The sequence below is a fragment of the Cynara cardunculus genome, assembly GCF_001531365.2.
Source record: "Cynara cardunculus var. scolymus isolate 2C chromosome LG 13, CcrdV1, whole genome shotgun sequence".
NCBI lineage: Eukaryota > Viridiplantae > Streptophyta > Magnoliopsida > Asterales > Asteraceae > Cynara > Cynara cardunculus.
In genome coordinates this window covers 13,354,151-13,374,414 of record NC_037540.1, presented here as the reverse complement: position 1 = coordinate 13,374,414, position 20,264 = coordinate 13,354,151, and the positions used below count along the sequence as shown (strand labels likewise).

General features: G+C 35.2%; 2 protein-coding genes across 6 annotated transcripts in view; both read left to right on the top strand.

Annotated features, from left to right (window-relative positions):
• The first annotated feature begins 1,411 nt into the window (after positions 1 to 1,411).
• Positions 1,412 to 7,752, top strand: LOC112524127 (mini-chromosome maintenance complex-binding protein). Its single transcript, XM_025133792.1, has 14 exons — positions 1,412 to 1,579; positions 2,891 to 3,004; positions 3,113 to 3,220; positions 3,454 to 3,585; positions 3,917 to 3,961; positions 5,009 to 5,110; positions 5,193 to 5,351; positions 5,635 to 5,709; positions 5,802 to 5,915; positions 6,265 to 6,467; positions 6,561 to 6,696; positions 6,809 to 7,036; positions 7,173 to 7,240; positions 7,517 to 7,752. The coding sequence occupies exons 1-14, from the start codon at positions 1,412 to 1,414 to the stop codon at positions 7,629 to 7,631; spliced, it is 1,767 nt and encodes a 588-aa protein (XP_024989560.1). The 3' UTR covers positions 7,632 to 7,752.
• Positions 7,753 to 10,190: 2,438 nt separating this feature from the next.
• LOC112525281 overlaps positions 10,191 to 20,264 on the top strand; it is an 11,113-nt gene continuing 1,039 nt past the window's right edge. The window contains exons 1-11 of one of the 5 annotated variants that reach the window (XM_025135338.1): positions 10,191 to 10,356; positions 10,438 to 10,602; positions 15,936 to 16,034; positions 16,123 to 16,254; positions 16,376 to 16,444; positions 16,516 to 16,612; positions 16,734 to 16,836; positions 17,893 to 18,112; positions 19,013 to 19,126; positions 19,676 to 19,807; positions 20,165 to 20,245. In XM_025135338.1, coding sequence (XP_024991106.1) covers positions 10,249 to 10,356; positions 10,438 to 10,602; positions 15,936 to 16,034; positions 16,123 to 16,254; positions 16,376 to 16,444; positions 16,516 to 16,612; positions 16,734 to 16,836; positions 17,893 to 18,112; positions 19,013 to 19,126; positions 19,676 to 19,807; positions 20,165 to 20,245 — 1,320 coding nt within the window. In that variant the 5' untranslated portion in view covers positions 10,191 to 10,248. Of the gene's footprint in view, positions 10,357 to 10,437; positions 10,603 to 13,877; positions 14,319 to 15,935; positions 16,035 to 16,122; positions 16,255 to 16,375; positions 16,445 to 16,515; positions 16,613 to 16,733; positions 16,837 to 17,892; positions 18,113 to 19,012; positions 19,127 to 19,675; positions 19,808 to 20,164; positions 20,246 to 20,264 lie in introns of those variants that run through there. The other 4 variants (XM_025135339.1, XM_025135341.1, XM_025135340.1 and 1 more) reach the window with 4 other exon arrangements.

Here is a 20,264-nt window from a genome sequence, read left to right as displayed (position 1 = left end):
AAACTTGGAGTAACTTCTGATCTCACTAGGCGTCAAGCCTAACACTTCTTCTCAATGACATGTATAACATGTCCGATATTATCAAGCCTAACAGCTTGTGACATAAAGCATGGAACATGGCGAATACTTTTATTTTTGGAATGTAAATGCTTGTTTTAACTGAGTTTTAAATTACTGCTATTTTTAAATTTTAGGGGTATTACAGATATATTACAGTTCATTTTTTATCCTTTTAGTTGTTGATTTTACGGTTCATTGTTGATTCCTGATGCTTCATATGAATAGTAAGTCATTGCTTATGGTTAGTAACTGTCCAAACTTTATGCTATTCTTCGTTTATATGTTTGCGAAAAATTTCTAAACTTTATGCTACTTTATAAAATTGTTTGGACAGAAATGGAATTAGTTGGTGAATCTTCGCACAAAAAAAAAACACAGGATTACATAGAAAAAGGACAAGTTGGTTCAAATATTTCTTGAAGCTTGTATACACAAGATAATTTAAAGTGGACAAGAAGGTAGTAGTCTTAAGACACAGTCGTGGAAGAATGTTGGAGAACATTGAAAAGGACCATAACGTTATCGTCGACCAACGACAGATGAATAATCACTACGATTCTTGACCAACCCCATGTTTATTGTTGATGGACAAGAAGGAATCGAGGGAGATGATGAAAATGACGTGGATGGAAGGCCTTTTGGTACGCAAAGTAATGAATACATGGCTAATTTACGTGATTGTGAATCAGTTAATGTTAAATGCATCAAATTAAGAATTGTTCAAAAACTATTATGTGGGAATTTAATCGTTATGTTTTGTTTATTCTTTAACTTGAAAAAGTAATGTTATGTTTGTTTGGATTAATATGAAATGTGTTGTTTTGCAAATTAATTGTTTCATTCAGATATATGTCAAACAACTATATTTTATTTAAAACTAAATCATACAAATGGTTAAAATGGTAATTTGTTGTCATTTAAATTGTTCATTCAAAACAATTACCAAACAACCATATTTCATTTATATACTGTATCATACAGAGTCTTTTAAACATTTTGATCACTTAACCATTTTTGTATCAAATTATTTAACAACTATCAAACAACCATTAACATTGAATTCATATAAATTCAATTAATCACTCCGATCACTTAATCAGTTAGCTAAATACATGGTAGGTGGGACCACCTTTACCATTTTGTTTTTGTGGAGCCCTTATCACAAAGGTAGGGTGCGTATATATATATGTATGTATACGTCTCTCTCTCAAATCCGCGGGAATCCTAAGAAGACTTTGGCGGGAAATCTGCCTACTTAACTGTAAGCGCGGGAAGCCGATGAAGAAATCGGACTCACTAGCAGACTGAGAGTGTTCGTGAGAGATAGAGAAAGAAAGAGAGAAATCTAAAGATGGTAGGCCGTCAATACGATTGCTTGGTGAACCCTCTTGGGGCCGTCCGATTCACTTTTGAGAAGGCCGTGGCTTCTGGTTCAGACCCGGCTTCTTTTGACCGCAAAGATTGGGGAGTCGCCGATCTCTTCCGGGAGTTCCTTTTTGACAGTGATGGCCTCAGTCAGGTATTATACATGTATATAGAATTCTAGGGCTCATGAATCAGTGGAATTTTTATATTACGTTTCCGTCCATGTATGTTTCATTTTGTCCCGGTGTGTTCATAATTGCTGTTTTTCGGTGTTTTGTTACTTTGTAGTCGTTTTGTTTGTATATCCATTTTTGTTTATGCAAGTTCTCTGGATTGATTGTGGAGCATACAAGTGTGATATCGGGGAGGAGCTAAACTGATTGTCTCAAAGGGCCATATAACAAAAAGGGAACTAGTATACTACAATCCCTGAACATTGATTGAAAGGACTACATCAACAACCCAGTCTCTACCATCTTCCCCCATCCCCTTGACCTCATCCTACCCTCGTAGTTTTTTGATTAAAATGCATATAAACCAAATTGTTACTGGTGTTCCTGATCCCAAACAAAATTCTCAACTAATGTTTGAAGTGGTTTCTATTGTTGTACCAGAAGTATTTTGCAGATAAAGCTTCTAATTGGAATCTATAAAGATTGGATTCTTTCAGTTTGCTATTCAATCTTGGGTGTCTCTAATATTGAAACTTGTAACTTCACCTAAGGTTGAATTTCACCCTAAAGGCCTAAAGAAATTTCATCTAGGACTTTAAGAAGCGGATGTGGTTTTTGGAGGTGATAATCACACTAACAAAGTAGATTGAGGAGTTAGATTATGGTTTTTTATTAGTTTGAGCATTAAATTAGATAGTGGGGAAAGGTTCCGTTGGTCTTTTGGCTGTTTACTGTTCAAACCAATTTTGTACAAAATGTGACATTATGTTTTCTATTTTAGCACTTGTTACACAGTTTCCTGCGATTATCAATGTTCTATTATAAGGTTTTAGAATTGACATCAATTTTAAAGCTGAGAAAATTAGCCAATTTGACTTTAATGATCAAAGCACAAGTCTTTTTAACAGGGGGTTCATCATTTTCACAATGGACTCTGTAAGTATTTTAAACCAAAGGAAAAAGGTTACCTACTTTAGTTGTTAGCTCTCCAGGATATTTGCACCCTCTATTTTATTTACTGCACTTCTAGTTTCCTCTTCTTCCATAGATCGTTCGAACTGTATAGGAACAATAATCAATTTTAGCTCTCCTGTAAGGACGATCCTTAGTTTTTGTATTGATTGTAAAAAGATTCTTCCATATTTGAAGTGGGAACAGGCGATGGATTATTTTAATTGGTTTGCGTACAACGTGCACATGTGTAACGAGCAATCACTTTTTGCGTTATTGAGTAGAAAGATTTATGGTTTCTAATTATTGCTGACTGGTGAAATATTGGTCACCATATATAGGTCCCAATACTAACTCCGTCAACTGTTCAATTGGCTCAACCAAACACTTTGGTTCGCTTTCGTGGTATGATACAAGACATGCTGGGCAATGAATTTTATGTTGGTGCTTACAAGGTATGATGGGCCTTATTCTCTTTGATTTGGTGAACCTTCAGTTAACCTCTGAATAGGATCTATAATATATTTTGGTATTGTTAGTAAATATTGTGTAATCTCTTGTAGAATGAAGACACATGGAATACCAACAAGTTTACAGATGTTTCTCAATTTCCTATGGGTACTTCACCCAATATGCGGGTCTGGGAGCGTCGTCTACTCTACTGTGTTCCTGTGAGTCCTATAACTTTGATTACCCTTTCTAATATGGTGTTAGGCATATATATCCTAAGAACGTGAAAATTTGTAGAACGGTAAGCTGAAACTTAGTTTTTATAAAGAGTTTTGGTTAAAGTTGAATCTATGTATGCATTGAGTATCCGATGTTTTTTAACTCGAATGTTAAATTGTTTCTCATAAGTACTTGAAAGTTAGGTCTCTTACTTACTGATTTGCCTTATTTGTAGGTCCCTGGTCAGAATTCATGGGCAGATTCTACTTCTGAGGGCGTAATATATCCCTGTACAAACGTTGCATCTGCAAACAGAGAGAAGCGACTGAGAGAAAACTGTTCTGTTTCTGCTGATGTGGATATGCAAGTATGTTTGACTCTACAAGTTTTTGTATGCTTTCATTTTTGTCTTACCACCAACTAGTAAGGATTGGCTAGTTAGATTGGTGATAGTTGAGGCCTTGTTTTCTGTTTTAGTGGCCAGGAGCATGCAAAGGGTTATCCCTCTCTGTCTCTTATGCTTTAATGATCTAGTTGCTTACAAGCAAGCTGTATTGTATTGTGGATATCTCATTGGACATCTGTCTTATTGCTTGAATTTCTACTGATTTTTTTTGCATTTTGTGTGTTAGTAGTTGTTTTGTGAAAAAGCTGAACACTTCGCATGGATGTTCTGACATTTTTTTTGTTAATGACAGGACTCAAGTAACGATTTGTCACTTCCTCCATGTGCAAAGAAGATGGTGAGCTAATAATCGTATTTTCATATACTTGTCTTTTAAAATTCCAACAAAAAAACTCACATTGTAGCACATTTATTTCAAAAAATTGTTCAAACTAATTGATTGCATCTTGAACTTTTAATATCCATGCTTTGTTTCTGTGCTATTTCATTGCAATGTTCAGAATGTCCAAACAAACTTGAATCACTAAAACATCATCAAGATTATTACATTTTATTGTTCTGTTGTTGCTTAAAGAGTGAGACATTGACTTCTCCATTAGGTTGAACTTGAAATTGCATTTGGGTTATCTTCACACTTCAACGGCTTGGAAATTCAATGTATTGATGAAATCTTTACTTCTACTTGGCCACACTTTAATTCTGGGCTACCCTTGCTACTAACAAAAACCCTCTTCAAGGTTGTGGTGACTGGTGAACCTAGGCTGCTGAATGATTAATGAAACTACTTGGTGAACCCAAAAAAAAAGTTACCTGCAAATTTTACAAGTAATATTAGTCAAGTTTCTTTAAAAATTACATACCAAGCAGAGACAGTTCTCTCACGAATCACAATCCTTGTTGTCTTAAATTGTAACAGAGCTTGGTCACTGAAACTCTCAGAAAAAGCCATTAGAAGCTCTTCTGATGACCATATAAAAACATTTAGGGACCTAGCTGTTGAGAGGCTAGATTGACGCCTACTATCCAATTCTGCTGTTTGCAGCTTTTTGTTTGTTACTGTAGTAAAAGTAACCTAATACTAACTTCAACTAAACTTCTATAATTTTTTGCCACTATGCATCTTTATCATTTGAGAGGCTAGATTGACTGCATTTCTATTCGAAGGCATTTTGAGCATAGAGGGAAATGTATTTGAAGGGTTATTAAGGTGAATTAATTTGACATGTACATTTATGTTCAATGTTCATTCCCTGTTGACAAAATGGAAGTACTTATTGGTGACTTATCGGGAGTTTAATTGCAGAATAATTCAGCTTATTCTGTTTCACCATGACTTTTAGTATACTTGAGCTAATTTGTTGAGAATGTATATTTTCCTTCACAGAGAGGTGAATTTTCCCCATCGGAAAACATTACCGAGGGAACGGACTGTGGTACCAGTATGGTGCTTGATTCTGATGGAAATGATTTTGCATGTCTAGTGAAGGTAATTTTTCATTTAAAGCCATTGCTCTATTCCTCTTGTATTACTTAGTCAAAAACTTCCTCATAAAGCTTTTATTCTGCAGATATATGACTCTCCAGAGTCTGACTTGAAGCTAAATGATGTATTTGAGTTTATTGGTGTCCTTACATATGACACTGAGGTTAAATTTGATAAAGGTGGTGATAATGAACTAGCAAATTCCTTCCCTGAAGATGAATCAGTCAATCTACCTCCTAGCAAGGTCTCCTCCATTTCATGTGTTGTGTAAAATGTTTGTTTTCTCTTTTTATACCTTGTTTTATTTCTCGAGTACATAGTTGGTATATGCACTAGTTGACTCTTCACCTGTCAGCTAATTTTATCTGAGTAAATCATATTGTTGGGATAAGCAGTCTATGTTTTTTTATAAAGTATGTTGAGTAATCTGTTGTTAAATTACATCAGGTATCATGTTGCAATATTGTCGTAAGGATAGTATCCTTTCTGGTTTTGATATGTTACAGATGTTTTTTCTGGTGGTGCAGGTGCCACGTCTTCATTGTCTTGTACACAGAAAACTTTCAGTTGATGATATGATTTTAAGTTCACCAGCAATGGAGGTAGGTGAAATTATTGCATTCATTATCCAGTGAGTCATTGCCTTGCCGTTAGTTTCCCATGTTGAATTTGTTTAAATCTTGTGATCTTACAGCCAAAACCCCATTTGGTGAAAGGAATGCGTGAATCCCTGTTGCGCCATCTTACAGCAGTTCTGGGTGATGATGAGTTAGCAGCTCATTTTATGTTATTGCACCTATTGTCAAAGGTAAGAGTTACATTATGGTATGATTCCTTTTCAGATATATATATATATATATATACATACACTTTATTCTCCCTATATATGACATGGGGTATTTGAACTTATAGAAAAATCCCCGTTTGGTGTGCCACTAATTAGCTTATAAGCTAGGTTTTTGACAAACTACTTCAGGCAGCGTTTCAATTATGCTCCTTATTAGCCAGTTTTTACTAAAAATGACTAGTTTATTTGCTACTTTGCCAAACATAGCCTTTGTCTTTTGTGTTTTTTGATTGTCTGATTTGAGACACTCTTGACAGGTCATATTCCTGTATGCTATAAGGTAAAAGAATAACAAGAATTGTGGGTGCAGGTTCATGCAAGGGTAGACTCATTTGCAGTGGGGAAGCTATCACTTAATCTTACTGGTTTTGACAAAGCAAGTATATCTGTGTTTGGTAACCGTATCAACGATGCAGTGAAGAACCTTGTACCTTTCAGTCATCGTATGCCCCTCACAGTGGAATATCTCAACACCGCGTCACTTGCCCCAGTAAAGGATTATCAAACAAACAGGTAACATAACATTGAGTCTTGGGAATAAGTGTTGATGACATTTCATGGATGATCCTTTATTGCTTCTTGACATCCTTGTGTTATAATTTCCAGACTTGTGTGTGGGGTTCTTCAGTGTGCAGAGGGCTCACACTTGACCATAGACGAGACATCATTAGAAGCAGGGACTCTGAACAGTAATGGTGTTGAAAATACAAAAATTCTCAAGGATCTGATGGAGTTCCAAATGGTACCCGACATTATTTTATTATTGATATTTAATGCTGTGTTTGTATTTTGTAGATTTGTTATATGATGGCATTGTGGGGGATTTTCATATATCATTTTTTTGGGGGTTACAGGTGGAATATGATTTTAAATATTACAAAATGAAGATGAATGCGGATGTTCAACTACTGATACTTTCAGAGGGAAAATCAAACATCATACCAGCTGATCTAGTTGTTCCTTTCCATCCATCGTCTGTGGGTCCCTTGGGAACTGTAGATGCAGAAACATTAAACGCGTGGAGATGGTATTTGGCTACTCTTAGATCATTGCCACATTCTATCGAAACAGAAATGCAAAAGGTACATCTTAATTGTTCATTGCTGTGCTTTAGAATACCAACTGGGTGCAAATATCAAGTATAATATGGCAATTTATTGTAACCAGAATGTTAAAGATATAAATGGGACACCTAAGATGAAAATGTTGAAATGACAGGTGGTAGAAGATGATATGGTTGCAGCTAGACAAGCTGATCGGAGTCTGGGCAGTGAGGATTTTAGCAGGTTTATTTTTGGTACATTGGTGTTTTTTTTGAAAGGGTGTCTTAGGCTATGGCTGGACTAATCCCTACGGATTGAGACTGCAAGAAATTAGCCTGATAAACTCAGTGGCCACAATTGTTGTGTACGTCTCGGCAGATGGAATGTTTCACCACATCCCAAGGGGCTCAACCACTACGCCACAACCCTTGTGGCTCTGTTTTGGTTTATTGTTGGTGGATGATGGATGGTTGAGTTTATAAATTATAAAATTATATGATTTTGTGAAATCATGTGCAGATGGCTAAGTATGGGGCGGCTAATGTCAGCGAGCTTTGGTGAGACGTGTTTATCGCATGAACACTGGCAAATGGTGAAAGAAATGGAAAGGCTAAGAAAAGAGAGGGTTCAATGAGTGTTGAATTGTGGATCTGTTTTCTGAACTCACTTCACTTGTATTTATGATCCTAACCTTATATGGTATTGCCTTTTTGTGGGTTTTCTTTTCTAGTTAATTTTGAAGCCAATGATTTTGCACATATTTCATTCTTATGTTAGATGTTTATCGGAATCCTGCACAACCACAACATGCAATTAAAGGATTACAAGTCTTGATAATGTTAAAAATGGTACAAAATATGGTTATTTTCATTTTTAGAAAGAAAAATGAACAGGACAGTTGTTCAGCGTTTGGTAAGACATGACAAGATAGAACTGATTAAAATGACTAATTTACCTCTAGCGAGTTGTTTAGTGTTTTTTTCACTAAATAATCAATATAAATGTGAACAAATGCTATTTAAAAATACAAAAAAATAATTTCTAAAATCAATATTAATTAAAAATTCATATTCATAAATCAAAAGATTTAAACATCATGTTCACCAACACAAAAGTTGAAATGTTTACCAACGTTCAAATGTTTTTTTTTGTGTACCAAAAGACTTAAACACAAAAGATCAAATGTTTACAATTGTGTACCAAAAGACTTAAACACAAAAGATCAAATGTTTACCAACTAACATCACATGTTTAATTTCTTTAAGGTGATCCTCACAAATTTTGGTTTCAAAGTAGCATTAATGGTATTCCATAGGCTTAGTTGAATCGAGTTATCAACAAAATACATACCAATAGCAATAGCCTGATCATTATCAAAACCCATGTTGCTTAACTAATCGGGCATAGTTTGTAAATCCAGAATACAACAACTGATACCAACTTACCCATTTCTTCGGATAACGAATTCAATCCCTTTTCAATTATCTTGATTGCATCTTCAGAAACAACAACTTTTCTCTTTCCCTCTTTGGATGATGCTTCTACGTCTTGTGGAATGGAGGAGGCAGAAGCGTCATAGAAGAAGTAGTCAAAGGCACGTTCAATTCTTCGGTATCACCACTAACTTCACTTTCTACATTGATGTGCTTCAATGCATCTGCGGCAGATTTCCGCCATCAATCCTGTAGCTCGATCTTTTCCAAAACACCATAACACTTATATATAGTGTTTATGGGGTCAAAACAAAGAAATGGTAGCACTTTGGCTAGAAAAACGGCTAATTTTTTGAAAATTCCAGGCCGCGTCGGGCCGGTCCCTCTAAACAGTCCAAAACCATAACCAGTTTCGAACCGTGGTCCCATAACCAGTCTCGGGTCGGGCTGGTCCTTTGTCGGTCCCGGTTCTAGTCCTCCGAGAGTCCTGCGTCGGGGCGGGGCCCAAGTGCCCATGTCTACTATAGGGGCACCCAAAAATGATTACCTCATGGATAACTGTCTCATAAAAAAGTTAAAGATCGGTACTAAAATCTACGTAATAAAATTATAGACCACAATGAAAAAAAATAGACCATAGGGAAAAAGTATTTGTTCCATGCATCCAAATCATTGACTAATTGTAAATATTAATCTGAAACTATATTGTTTAGCTGTTGACTGATGATCCAATGGACACCGGAAACAAAAGACATAGACGTATTACATCAATGTCTGCTAATGTTCCAAATTTTTGTTGTTCAAAAACTCGGTTAAGATCACTCATATGTACCAAAACGATCTTCATCAAGGTCTAAAAGCCGACTTCTAAAGGACGACTTTATTATCTCTGGTAACGAAGGTTTTTTGGGACCAAATTGCCTATCGATAATGAGACAAAATTCTTCTCGCCCAAAACGTAAAATGTGTCCCCCAACATTAAAATACAATGTCTTTTTACGGTCTTGCTCTAGTAGTACCTGAATTTGTAAGACCAAATGCACGAGCACCGGGTCTTGATGTATTGATTGTATATCGAGCCAATAACCGAAACAGGTACTCCTAAACATTGTGTAGTTTGTTTGTCGACCTCCAAAATTCCCTCAAATTTGTATTTGAAATTTCTATACTTGATTTTATATTCACAAATGCTTCGTAATAATCTCCCTGATAGATATAATATAAAGAAGTTACAAATAACAAAAGTGTCTGGAGGTCCCAAGTTCAAATCCAAGAAGGAATAAGAATCTCTTTGAGTCCACGTAGGTTCAAACGTGGTGACTCCAGGCTACCCACAAAGCAGGTGATCACCCTATGATTAGTCGTCTCGCGTAGCGGGTTGAATATCTAGATTAATAAGAAAAAAAACATATAAATTCAAAATAGTGCAAAATGAAAATGTGTTTTTGGTTCAATGTAAGAAAGCTTACCATAATGAACGGCGATCAAATATCGGTCAACGACGGTGAAAGTGTAGCTGGATATTTAAAATTGGATGTTTCTTTTGATATTGATGGTGTAAAAGTTAGTTTATAGTAAAGGTGAAAGTGACTCATGTTCATATTAGGATTACGTGACAAATGTTCGACTTTTTTTTGAACCCAGAGCTTGATCGGCATCTATTTTCTTAAAAAGGGTAAAATTGGCAATTTTTAGTAATTTTCTGTATTTTGACATTTTCTAGACCAAATGATTCTGATGCGTTTGTGTTTCATGGAGAAGGGGGGAACGAGAAGTTCGTTGTTTCTTCACCGATTGATTCATAGTTGAAGAAAAGATATGATCATCTTCCGTAGACCACAAATTCAATCCTTCATATCACTCTTCGTTACCATCCATCCTCATGAGACATACACCGTTTTCTACTCCACTTCTTCTTTCTTCTTCGTAATTTCTTCAAACCCATCATTCTTTCTTTACCATCTTCATTTCATTGCTTCTTGTAATCGTTTCCCTCGTTTTTTGCAGGTATTGAGTGCATATTTTGTGGTTTTGCCTTTACGAGATGAAGGCGCCATTTCCTTGGGTATAGGCAATCTCCCAGGCCTTTTTATAGGCTCCTTGATATTGACATTGATTGCTGCTCCTCTTGCCACACTCATCTTTTCATCACCTAATCTTTCTAAAGCCAAGGTACACACACATACATACATAAAATCCATGTTTCATTTTTGATTATTTTCTGATTTTGTTTTTCAATTTCAAAGATCAACACATTACATGATGTGTGCGATTACCATGGTTGTAGACTATTTGACTGTAAGATACCTGACTGGTAAGAGTTTGGTGTTTGGGAAAAACATGTTGGCCATGAAACTATGGAACTTTGTCTGTTTCTTTATAGATTTGTTTTGTTCAATTTGGTGGATTTGGTTTTCCTATCAATTGGATCATCATTGTGCAAATATGAGTTTAAGATATATTGGCCTGTTACCAGAAGCTTCTAAAATATCTTTGGCTTGTTTTATGCAATTTTGGTTTTGCTTAAACCGCCAACACTGATCTCATTGACTCGAGGGTTATCATTTCAACTGTTTGATTTGTAAATTTATTAGAATTTATAAACAGATAATTGTATTATTCTTTGTTAGTAATTCATGGTTGTGAGTTAGTATGAACCATGTTGGAAAGATGCTACAAACCATAGGTTGGCATTTCATCGTATAAATAAAGGGTTCACTTTAGACCCCTTTTAGTGGTATTCGATTATTATTAATCTTGTTGAACTCAATGACCATCTCTTGCTTTCTATCTCTCTCTCTTGATTATTATTGATCCTGTAAACACTTTCTTATTCTCCACATAACTTCCCAATGCACCCTCTTATATGCCTCATCTAGGTTGATGAAGCCATATGAAGTCCTTTACCCTCTCTTGTTTCTCTCCATAAGTTGTCTAGTAAATAATATGTATTCAGTCCTTGATTAATGATTTCCCAGCATAAAAGAAAATTAGTTTTCTCAAGACTTTTGTTGGAAATCTTGGTATATGCTTAATTAATTGTGATAGATCCGGTATTTATATTTCAGTCTCAGATTACCATATGGGATAGTGTCTAGAAAGGAACCGGCTGAGTTGTTGACTTAAAAAAAAAAGTCGCAGATTATAATTGCACCGAATAGATCCTAGCTCCCATGATACCGGCCTGGCTATTTCATATTGGTAGTCAGATGGATTAGTAAGAAGTGTTGATCTTATTAAAATAAAAGAATTGTGGTGTAAGAGAAATAGATTACAAACTCGCATAACCTTGAAATCTTGAGATTTAAGAATTTATAGGAAATCCATTTAGAGATAAGCTGCCCATGAGCATCATGGCATAGGTAAAAGGGAATGAGGAGGCAAGCCCCCCATCACTTTGAGATTTAAGAATTTATAGGAAATCCAATAAGAGTCTATTATTCGATGAAATATTTTAGCAAGATTTCCTTTATTATGTTGGAAAATGGTGATCAAATATCAGCTAATTAAGTAGTATGTGGGATGACAATTAAATGATCTGGTGATCAAATATCAGCTAATTAAGTAGTATGTGGGATGACAATTAAATGATCATGGTGATCAATATTAGCTAATTTAGTGTATTATTCTCAATTGTACTCGGTATTGTCCATATCATAGTAGCTATTTTGATATTATAATATCAGACTATGTTAATAGTTAATATTATTGAATGTAAATAATTCAGGTCAGACTTATTAAAAGGAATTATACAACTATGATACAAGACTAAGATGCAAAAGGATGTTTGGGACATATATGTTGTCATTTTAATCATCAAGAAAGTCTAGAAGGAATGATAGAACAACATTCAACACTAAGCATGTCACGGATAAGGCCATACAACCAAGTGTTTATGTAGGCCAAAGCTAAGGTGAATCCAAGGTTAAACATCGAGGTAGAAGCTAAGATATAGGAGTAGTAAACAATAAGAAAATTGTTCTGTCAGTTCTTGAAATTTTGTAATCTAGTAAAGGATTGTGTTATGGATAAGGATTTCAAATCATAATCAAAGGATGTAATATGTGAGAAAGATAGTGATTAGCCATCTAAAGAAATAGGCCAAGAGATAAGAATTGAGTTATCCTTTATGCAGTAAGTCTAACAGAAGACACTTGTGAGTATGACAAGTAGAAAGACAGCTTTCACAGGCTTTTGAGTAAAGAGAAATGGCCAGAAAAAAAGGGTCCGGATCTCCTGCGGGAATGATTTCGAAGAGCCAAAACCAAGAATTGGGTAGCATAGGGTTCGATACATGTGTTAAGCCATGACACTCGATAAAACAATACAAGGAGATGCACTTGCTTTCAGTGTTGTATGATGGGCATATAAGATCAAGGTGTCCCAAGCTTAAGTAGAATTCAACAATAGTCTAGATGTCGACATAAGGAAGTTCAGTTGAAAAAAAAAAAAGAGGAACCAAAGGCAAAGGAAAGGCATATGTCATGATAGCAGACGAGGCCTAAGGAATCACCAACATGTGTTTCTTGGCAATAATTATTGTACCCTAGTTTTATTTGATTCAAGTACATCTAGATTGTTTCAACTACTTGAATATAAGAGCTAAACAACTAGAGTAAGAGTAAGGTACTAATAACCATTGATGGTGGTTAGTCAAAGGTTAATGAGATTCTTTAGGATTGTTCTATCAATCTAAATGGTAAGAATTATCTAGTTAAGTTGATGTGCTTAATGGTTTCGTTGACAAAGAATGATGCAGAAGTGGTGTTTGAAAATGATACAATTAAGATACAAACCTTGAATGGAGAATCAGTACATGTGTATAATGCTAGATGGATAGGTGAAATAGGAACTATCTCACGTAAGATCAAAATAAGACATGAAGGGACCGACATGAAGAGGTGTACTTCTTATAGTAGCGCAATTATACGTGTTAGGCTATTGAACCATTGTTAGAATACTTCCGCAAATATAAAGTTTATGATATTATTCTGTCGAACTAAGTTGAAATGTAAGTATGACATAGGAAGTTATAAGATATTTTGAGTTTGCATATATCTAAATGATAAGGAATGGAAGATAGTTGGTGACTTGTTTGATGTTATGGAAACGAGGTTGAAGATATCTTGGTTGATGATAAACTTAAATTCGTAGAAGAATCCATAGCTATTACTGAGCATAAAATTAAGAAACTTCGAAACAAAGAGGTATCATTGGTATTAGTTCATTGGGACTATTCTTATGGATCAGAGGCAAAATGGGAAGCTGAGTCAGAAATGAGGAATAAGTACCCACATTCTTTTGAGTAAAATTTCAAGGACGAAATTCTTATAAGAAAAGGGAGAATTGTAACACCCTAGTTTCTTTATTTGCTAAATCTCAATGTTTAAGCCTTAAATACAAGATTTTGTAAGTAGATTAAATACTCTTAAAAGAGTCCCAACAGCTGAAGCATTTATTAACTATCATATTCACAAAGCAAGTAGCTTACAAAGCTACTTATAAACAAACGACTTGAGCCACAAAAATCTTATAACAAAGCAAGCTAGTTATGAGTTGTCAAGGCTAGAAGCATGTGTTGGCAAAAATCATGATGACAAGCAAGAGCTAGAAGCATGACAAATAAAAGCTAGAAGCATGAGGTGTCAAGATTATTTTATATTAAGCATGAGGTGTCAGGATTCTCTTATCCTAAAAAACGAGGTGTTTACCTATCATAAGAGTACAATTTTAGGAGCAAGAAGAACAAGTAGCTAATGCAATGAATTTACCTATAAATAGTGATTGAAGTGTTATTATTAGTTCCATACCAAAAATAAGAAATCTCTCTCTTTATACCTAATCAAGCTTGAAGATAGGAATTAACGGAAAAGCTAGGCATAATCAAGGTGAGTACGTTATGAGATTTACTGGGATACATACATGCTATATATATATATATATAAATGTTTTATGCATGAAAGAGTTTTGCCATATCTTCTTGTAAAAGTTATGTTATTATTATGTAGCAAAGTACACCTTTTCTGTCATGATGCACATGTGGTATATGAACGTTTTTATACATGTTAAGTATAACCATTTAAATATCCAACGTACGGGATATAGAAAGAAGGTACATCTTGCAAATGGACCTTATTGGGCAGCCCTTATGTGGACCCGAGGTTAAAGAACGTGTGAGAAGTTGGTTTACTTAACATGTAACCGTGAGATCTCAAATAAATGTTCTTATACATGAAAGTTTATAAGAATTATGTTAACTATTTGGAAAGAATGTCTTATCATGAAACCATAACTACTCACTAAGCTTAAAGCTTATGTATTCATGTATGTATATGAGGAATCAAGGAGTAGGAACCAGCTGAAGTGTTGCTATTCTAAGATGTTAGAATATTATAAGTTGTAAATTTCCGCATTTCCGCTGCTGTAGTAACTCTATTATAATGAAATAAAAGTTTAAGATATGAAGTTTCTTTCATTGACTTGTACCAATGGCAAAGGACGATAACCCCGGGAACGGGATGTTACATGATGCATGACAGGAACTTACCCAGATAACTATTTCTCCTAAACAGAACTTATAACTATTTCCTTGTGCTTCTTTGATGGCGTGGCATCTTAATGTGGAAAGGCATAAATAGATTGAAATGAGCAATAAAGCTTGCCATTCATTCACTAACGAGTGAGTAGGAAACATGAAATCATGGCTCAGATTGAAAGGAGAAGTATAACAACTGGCTCATAAGGGCGAATTGGTTGTTCCAACCTTGGCGGATCAATACTAACCGGATACCTTTAACAATAAGTTAGCACTACAAATAATATAACAAAAGAACATGGAATTGCAATTCATGTCATAATCTCTGAGTAACTTGTACTCTTCCAATGTGTTTTTACATTTTGGTCCCTTGGATTCTTGGACAAACTCTGGACGCTAATCCAACATTGACCTTGAATTTGAATGAGTACACATTGATTTATTTTTTGAAAAATTTTCAAGGGATTTTAATAAAATCGACCCGGTACTCAATTCATACTAGGTAAAATTGATGGATCATTGATAATATTAGTCCTAAGTATGCCACCACCACCAGGTGGTCCCCCGGGCCCTCTAATATAAGTACAGTTGCCCCTCTTTACTCTCACATAACAACTGTTTGATGACAAATGTAGTCCGTCCCATATATTGTTTTTTTTAATTGTTAAGTAATTCCAAGTGACTGGTTTTGTCGTTTGACCAAACAGAACCACTTCATGCGCTTTGTATTATTATTATTATTATTATTATTGTGATAATGTATGTACTACTTGCTGTTTTATTTTATCTACTATGATAGGTTCTTTACACTAAAATTTGTTTACAAAGATTTTTATTGATCAGAAAGTTGGAAATTAACAACCCTCTCTGTGGCACTTATATTAGCTGACATCTAGTTTTGAAAATATATACAATCTGTATTTGGACTCCTCCATACATCACCTTGTAATAAATGTTCGTTGAATTCCAGGCTTTGGTGTTGATACACAGGTTTTTCAGTGCAAGTCTTGTCCTGTTTTTCATTTTATGGGTGTTGTCATCTCCTGCAAGCTCAATTCTGAACCTAAAGGTAAATATAAAACTGTCAACAGCATGTAATAAATCAGTTATAAGATGCAATTTTTCTCATTTTCACTGGGGATGCTCTACATTTTTAGGGTGTCCTCTCCATGTCATCTTCCATAAAAGAGGAAGTAAAGGTCGAAGTTCATCATACTTCAAGAAATCATAGTGATTGGGAGGACCATGGATGGTTCTACATTTCAGTTAGAATTGGCTTCTTCTTATGGGTATCAGGCTATTTTGTCTTGTTCTCAGATACTAATTACTTAGTTGTGGGCTTGTGGCCATTGATGGTCACCATCAATAAAACTGTCTATCCAAAGTAGTAATTTCCCATGTACTTCACAGGTTGCTTTGCTAAATCTTATAACCATATCTTCAACCTGGGCAAGAGTCATCGATGTCATGGACAATGAGGTGTGCTGCCACGCAACAACAACACATATTTCAGTTATTTCCTGCATATTTTAATCATGACTTGTATTCAGTCAGGTTCAAGATTGTTCGGATTTGTTGGTGCTGGTGCTACATTTGGCCAGCTTTTCGGTTCGTTGTTTGCTACAGGAATGGCGTGGTTAGGACCATGTATGTGTGCTCTTGTTCTTAACTAGGAAATGAGATTGCTGTTACTCTTCCCACATTGTGTTTACCTATGTCTGCGTTTCTTAAAATTCGCTCTCTTGTAATTTCCCCCTCTTCTTTCCAGATCTGCTTTTAATTGCTTCTCTCTTGATGGAACTTGCTGCCCAGTCATCAGAAAGGATAAACAAGGATATATCTCATAGTTCTGAAGAACTATCTCTCCTCAGGTAGATAGGCATGAAAATCTCAAATATTAGGAGGAGAACAGCTAAGTTCTTTGAATAATTCTTTGACTATTAAATTGAGTTATGATCGAATTCTCAAGTTTTCTTGTCTAACAAACTTGGTTGTAATCTCAATTCTGTAGAACAGTTATTATAGGACCACTGCGAGTCATGGGGACAAGTTATTCACAAGATGCTAGTTACATAACAGTTTATACAATACAAATAAACATAAATATTATCAACATTTAACCATTTGTTCAAGTGTTTAACACACACAAAAAAAAGAACAAGCTAACTAGTTGCACATCAGTAACACATAAGAAAGGTCACAGTGGAATATTCAATTTAGAGTTTAGAAGTTTAGTGTCACATGTAAAGAACAGAACATAACAAAACAACCTTGCATTGATACCTCGTATGTCGTGCATATTAAGCACATAAAGAACTATGGTTGCTCCATTGAATAATAAGAGGAAGAAGAAAGAAGAGGAACAAAAAATAAAAGACAAGAAACCAGAACAAAGAAAATCAATGAGGAAGAAGAAAATGACTTGCTCCAGTTGCTCCAATTGCTCCAGTTCTAGTACATCTAATTCAGTCATTGCCCATTTAGATCTTCAATTCGGATTTGGGGCACTGTTTTATGATTCAGAAGATGAATTCTCTTCATTTAAATTCCTTTTATTGGGGTAGATTTGATCCTATGACGATGCCCAAGGCGAGCAGACGCCAAGTTGTCACAATGCATAAGCATAAGCATATTCAGAGTTTGACAATGTTTTTGTCCCTTTTTAGCGGGTTTCATGTGAATCTCGGTGTCAAATTTTGCTTATTAACCTACTTGTGCTTGCAATAAGTTTCAAGAAACAGACTATTGCAGTTATACTATATATTATACATCATGACAACCATATAATGTTGCCCTTCACTTCATGTCATGAACTGGCTATGTGATTCAATATTTTCAATGACCTTTCTATTTCACTTTTAACTTTTCAACTCTTCTTAACTTCTGTTATGTTTTTTTCTTTTTTCTTTTTTCTTTTCCCTTTGTAGAACTGAATTTGGTCACCAGGATGAGACTAATGAACTAAATATAAAATTGATTCACAAAGACTCTTCGCTAAGGACTGCAAATTCAGCTGCTGCTTCAACAAAGCTTCAGTTTTGGGCTTTACTGGATGGACTACGGCTTATATGGTCCTCAACTTATTTGTTATGTGTGTCATCATATTTGTGGCTAAGTGCAATGACCTCTTCGTTCTTCTATTTTCAGGTGAATTATTACTTAGTTTGTTATAATTAATCATCATTACAAATAAACCTATTGTATTAATTTAGATCCACGAGATCCCTCTTTTGTCTTTTATTAATTGGCAGTTTGAACATTTGACAAATAATCACACAGTTTTTTTAAAGTGTCTCAAGCCAAACTATGCAATTCTGACAGGATGGAATGAGTATGTAATGCCAAAGGACAAAATGTATCGACGTTTTTCTTAGTTCTTATCTAGAATAACGATGTATTAATTTTCTCGATTAGTGTAACAAAAGTTCAGTTCTTTTTTGTACTCATTTTACTTGATGAACGGGTTTTCAGCCTATGTGGTATCGGTTGATTTTGATATGACATTTTCCAAGCAATCAACAATATAACTTGACAATTTGGCATCAACATCACCAATAATTACAAGATCTACAGGTTACCAGTCAAACTAGGTATGAAATAGGAAGAATTGAATGTTTGTTACATAAATTGAGAAAAAAAATCTTTGTTTCTATTAAATAGGAACTAATTGGCTAAACGCTTACCCGGGCAAACGCTTATTGGTAAAATTCAACACTATCACTTACTTACTGGGTAAGATTTTAGTTCACCAAAATGGTATCATATGCAACAATTTATCCGGTAAGCGCCAACTGTGGTAAGAGTCGTCGCCCTCACTTACCGGGTAAGACTCTCAGTTCTTGTGTTCGCTCTTACTGGGTAAGATTATTGGTCCTTGTCATAGTCATCTGATAAGGTAATGTGACTTGGTAAGCGCTTGCCTGGGTAAGTGTTTGTAAACGGCCCCTAAGACAAACATTGTTACAGTGTGAACTTTTGATGCATTTTGGCCTTTCACAAACTATTTAGCTGTTTTCTGCTGAAGTATCTTTTATCCTTCAAATGCAGAAAGTAACCATAATCGCGTCAGCTGTTACAAGCCCAACTGGAAGAAGACAATCGTTTGCACAGATCAATAGTTTTATTGCTGTTTTTATCCTTGCTGGTCAACTTACTGTGACGGTACTATATCTTTTGAAAATTAGTTATTAGGCCCCAGATGAATACATTTGAAACTCATAATAGACATTTGAATCTGTAAGATTTGACCTTGTACCAGAGAAATTATCATTCATCATGGTTTCAGAAAATACGTCATCATCCGTAGATTATAGTCGTTACAGCCTTACAAAAACAGTAAATGCTCCCATTTGTTCATTCCAGCATATTCAAATTCTTATTTGGCATTCTACTTAATATGGCTTATCCATGATGCTGTTATATGTACTCCGTTTCTAGATTGCAACCTGAAAGCTTTTATTCCTAAACTGCTTATGATTTTTTAGGCCAGTTTTCTTCATTACACTCCTAATTAAACAGTTCTGATGAACTACGAAAAGCATGATGGTGGGATTTTGTTATACTTCACCATAAATTTTGTTTGCATAGTTATGCTGTTAGTCTTGTAAACATCTGTCATCTATTAAGATGCAGAATAAACCCTGTCACTGGTCATCTATTAAGATGCATAATTCATTGCTTATGTAACGTTTTCCACCTTTTTCTTTATAGGGACGAATTCTTACTGTTGCGGGGGTTACTACAGCTCTTTGCTCAGCACCCTTCATTGCCTTACTGAATTTGATTGCTATCGCTATATGGCCAACTTATGTGGCAGTTGCTGTCTTGGAGACCTTTCGGAAGGTTTGAATTGCTAATTAGTTAGTGCTCATCTGTTTGAAGCTATATTTTTGTTATTTGATCACAATTGAGTCTATTAATTTCAGTATATCTACAAGATGAACAATATCCCTATGTCAGAAAGGACCCTTATGTCTTTAGGATCGATAATTGTACACATACACAATGATAATTGCGAAGACAAAATCAAACATACGATATTAATGTTGTTCAACAATTTATCTATGCTCATGATTGTTGTTAGAATACGTGTTATACTCCGTGAATTTCAGTATTACATGCATGGTTCCATTTATATGACGAAAATTGGACAGCAAATGGATAAGACGGGTTGACGTCATGCAATTTACATCTTCACAGGTGGCAACCTATGTTATAACGAGGCCAGGAAGAGAACTACTTTTCACTGTTGTCTCACAGGATGAGAAATACAAGGCCAAGGTAACACCCCCCCCCCCCC

Excerpts from the sequence above, each read along its gene's own strand:
- LOC112524127 (XM_025133792.1), top strand. The coding sequence starts at position 1,412 with ATGGTAGGCCGTCAATACGATTGCTTGGTGAACCCTCTTGGGGCCGTC. Across the intron at positions 3,221-3,453 it reads GTCTACTCTACTGTGTTCCT|GTCCCTGGTCAGAATTCATG; the intron begins GTGAGTCCTATA and ends CCTTATTTGTAG. Across the intron at positions 5,916-6,264 it reads TATTGCACCTATTGTCAAAG|GTTCATGCAAGGGTAGACTC; the intron begins GTAAGAGTTACA and ends TTGTGGGTGCAG.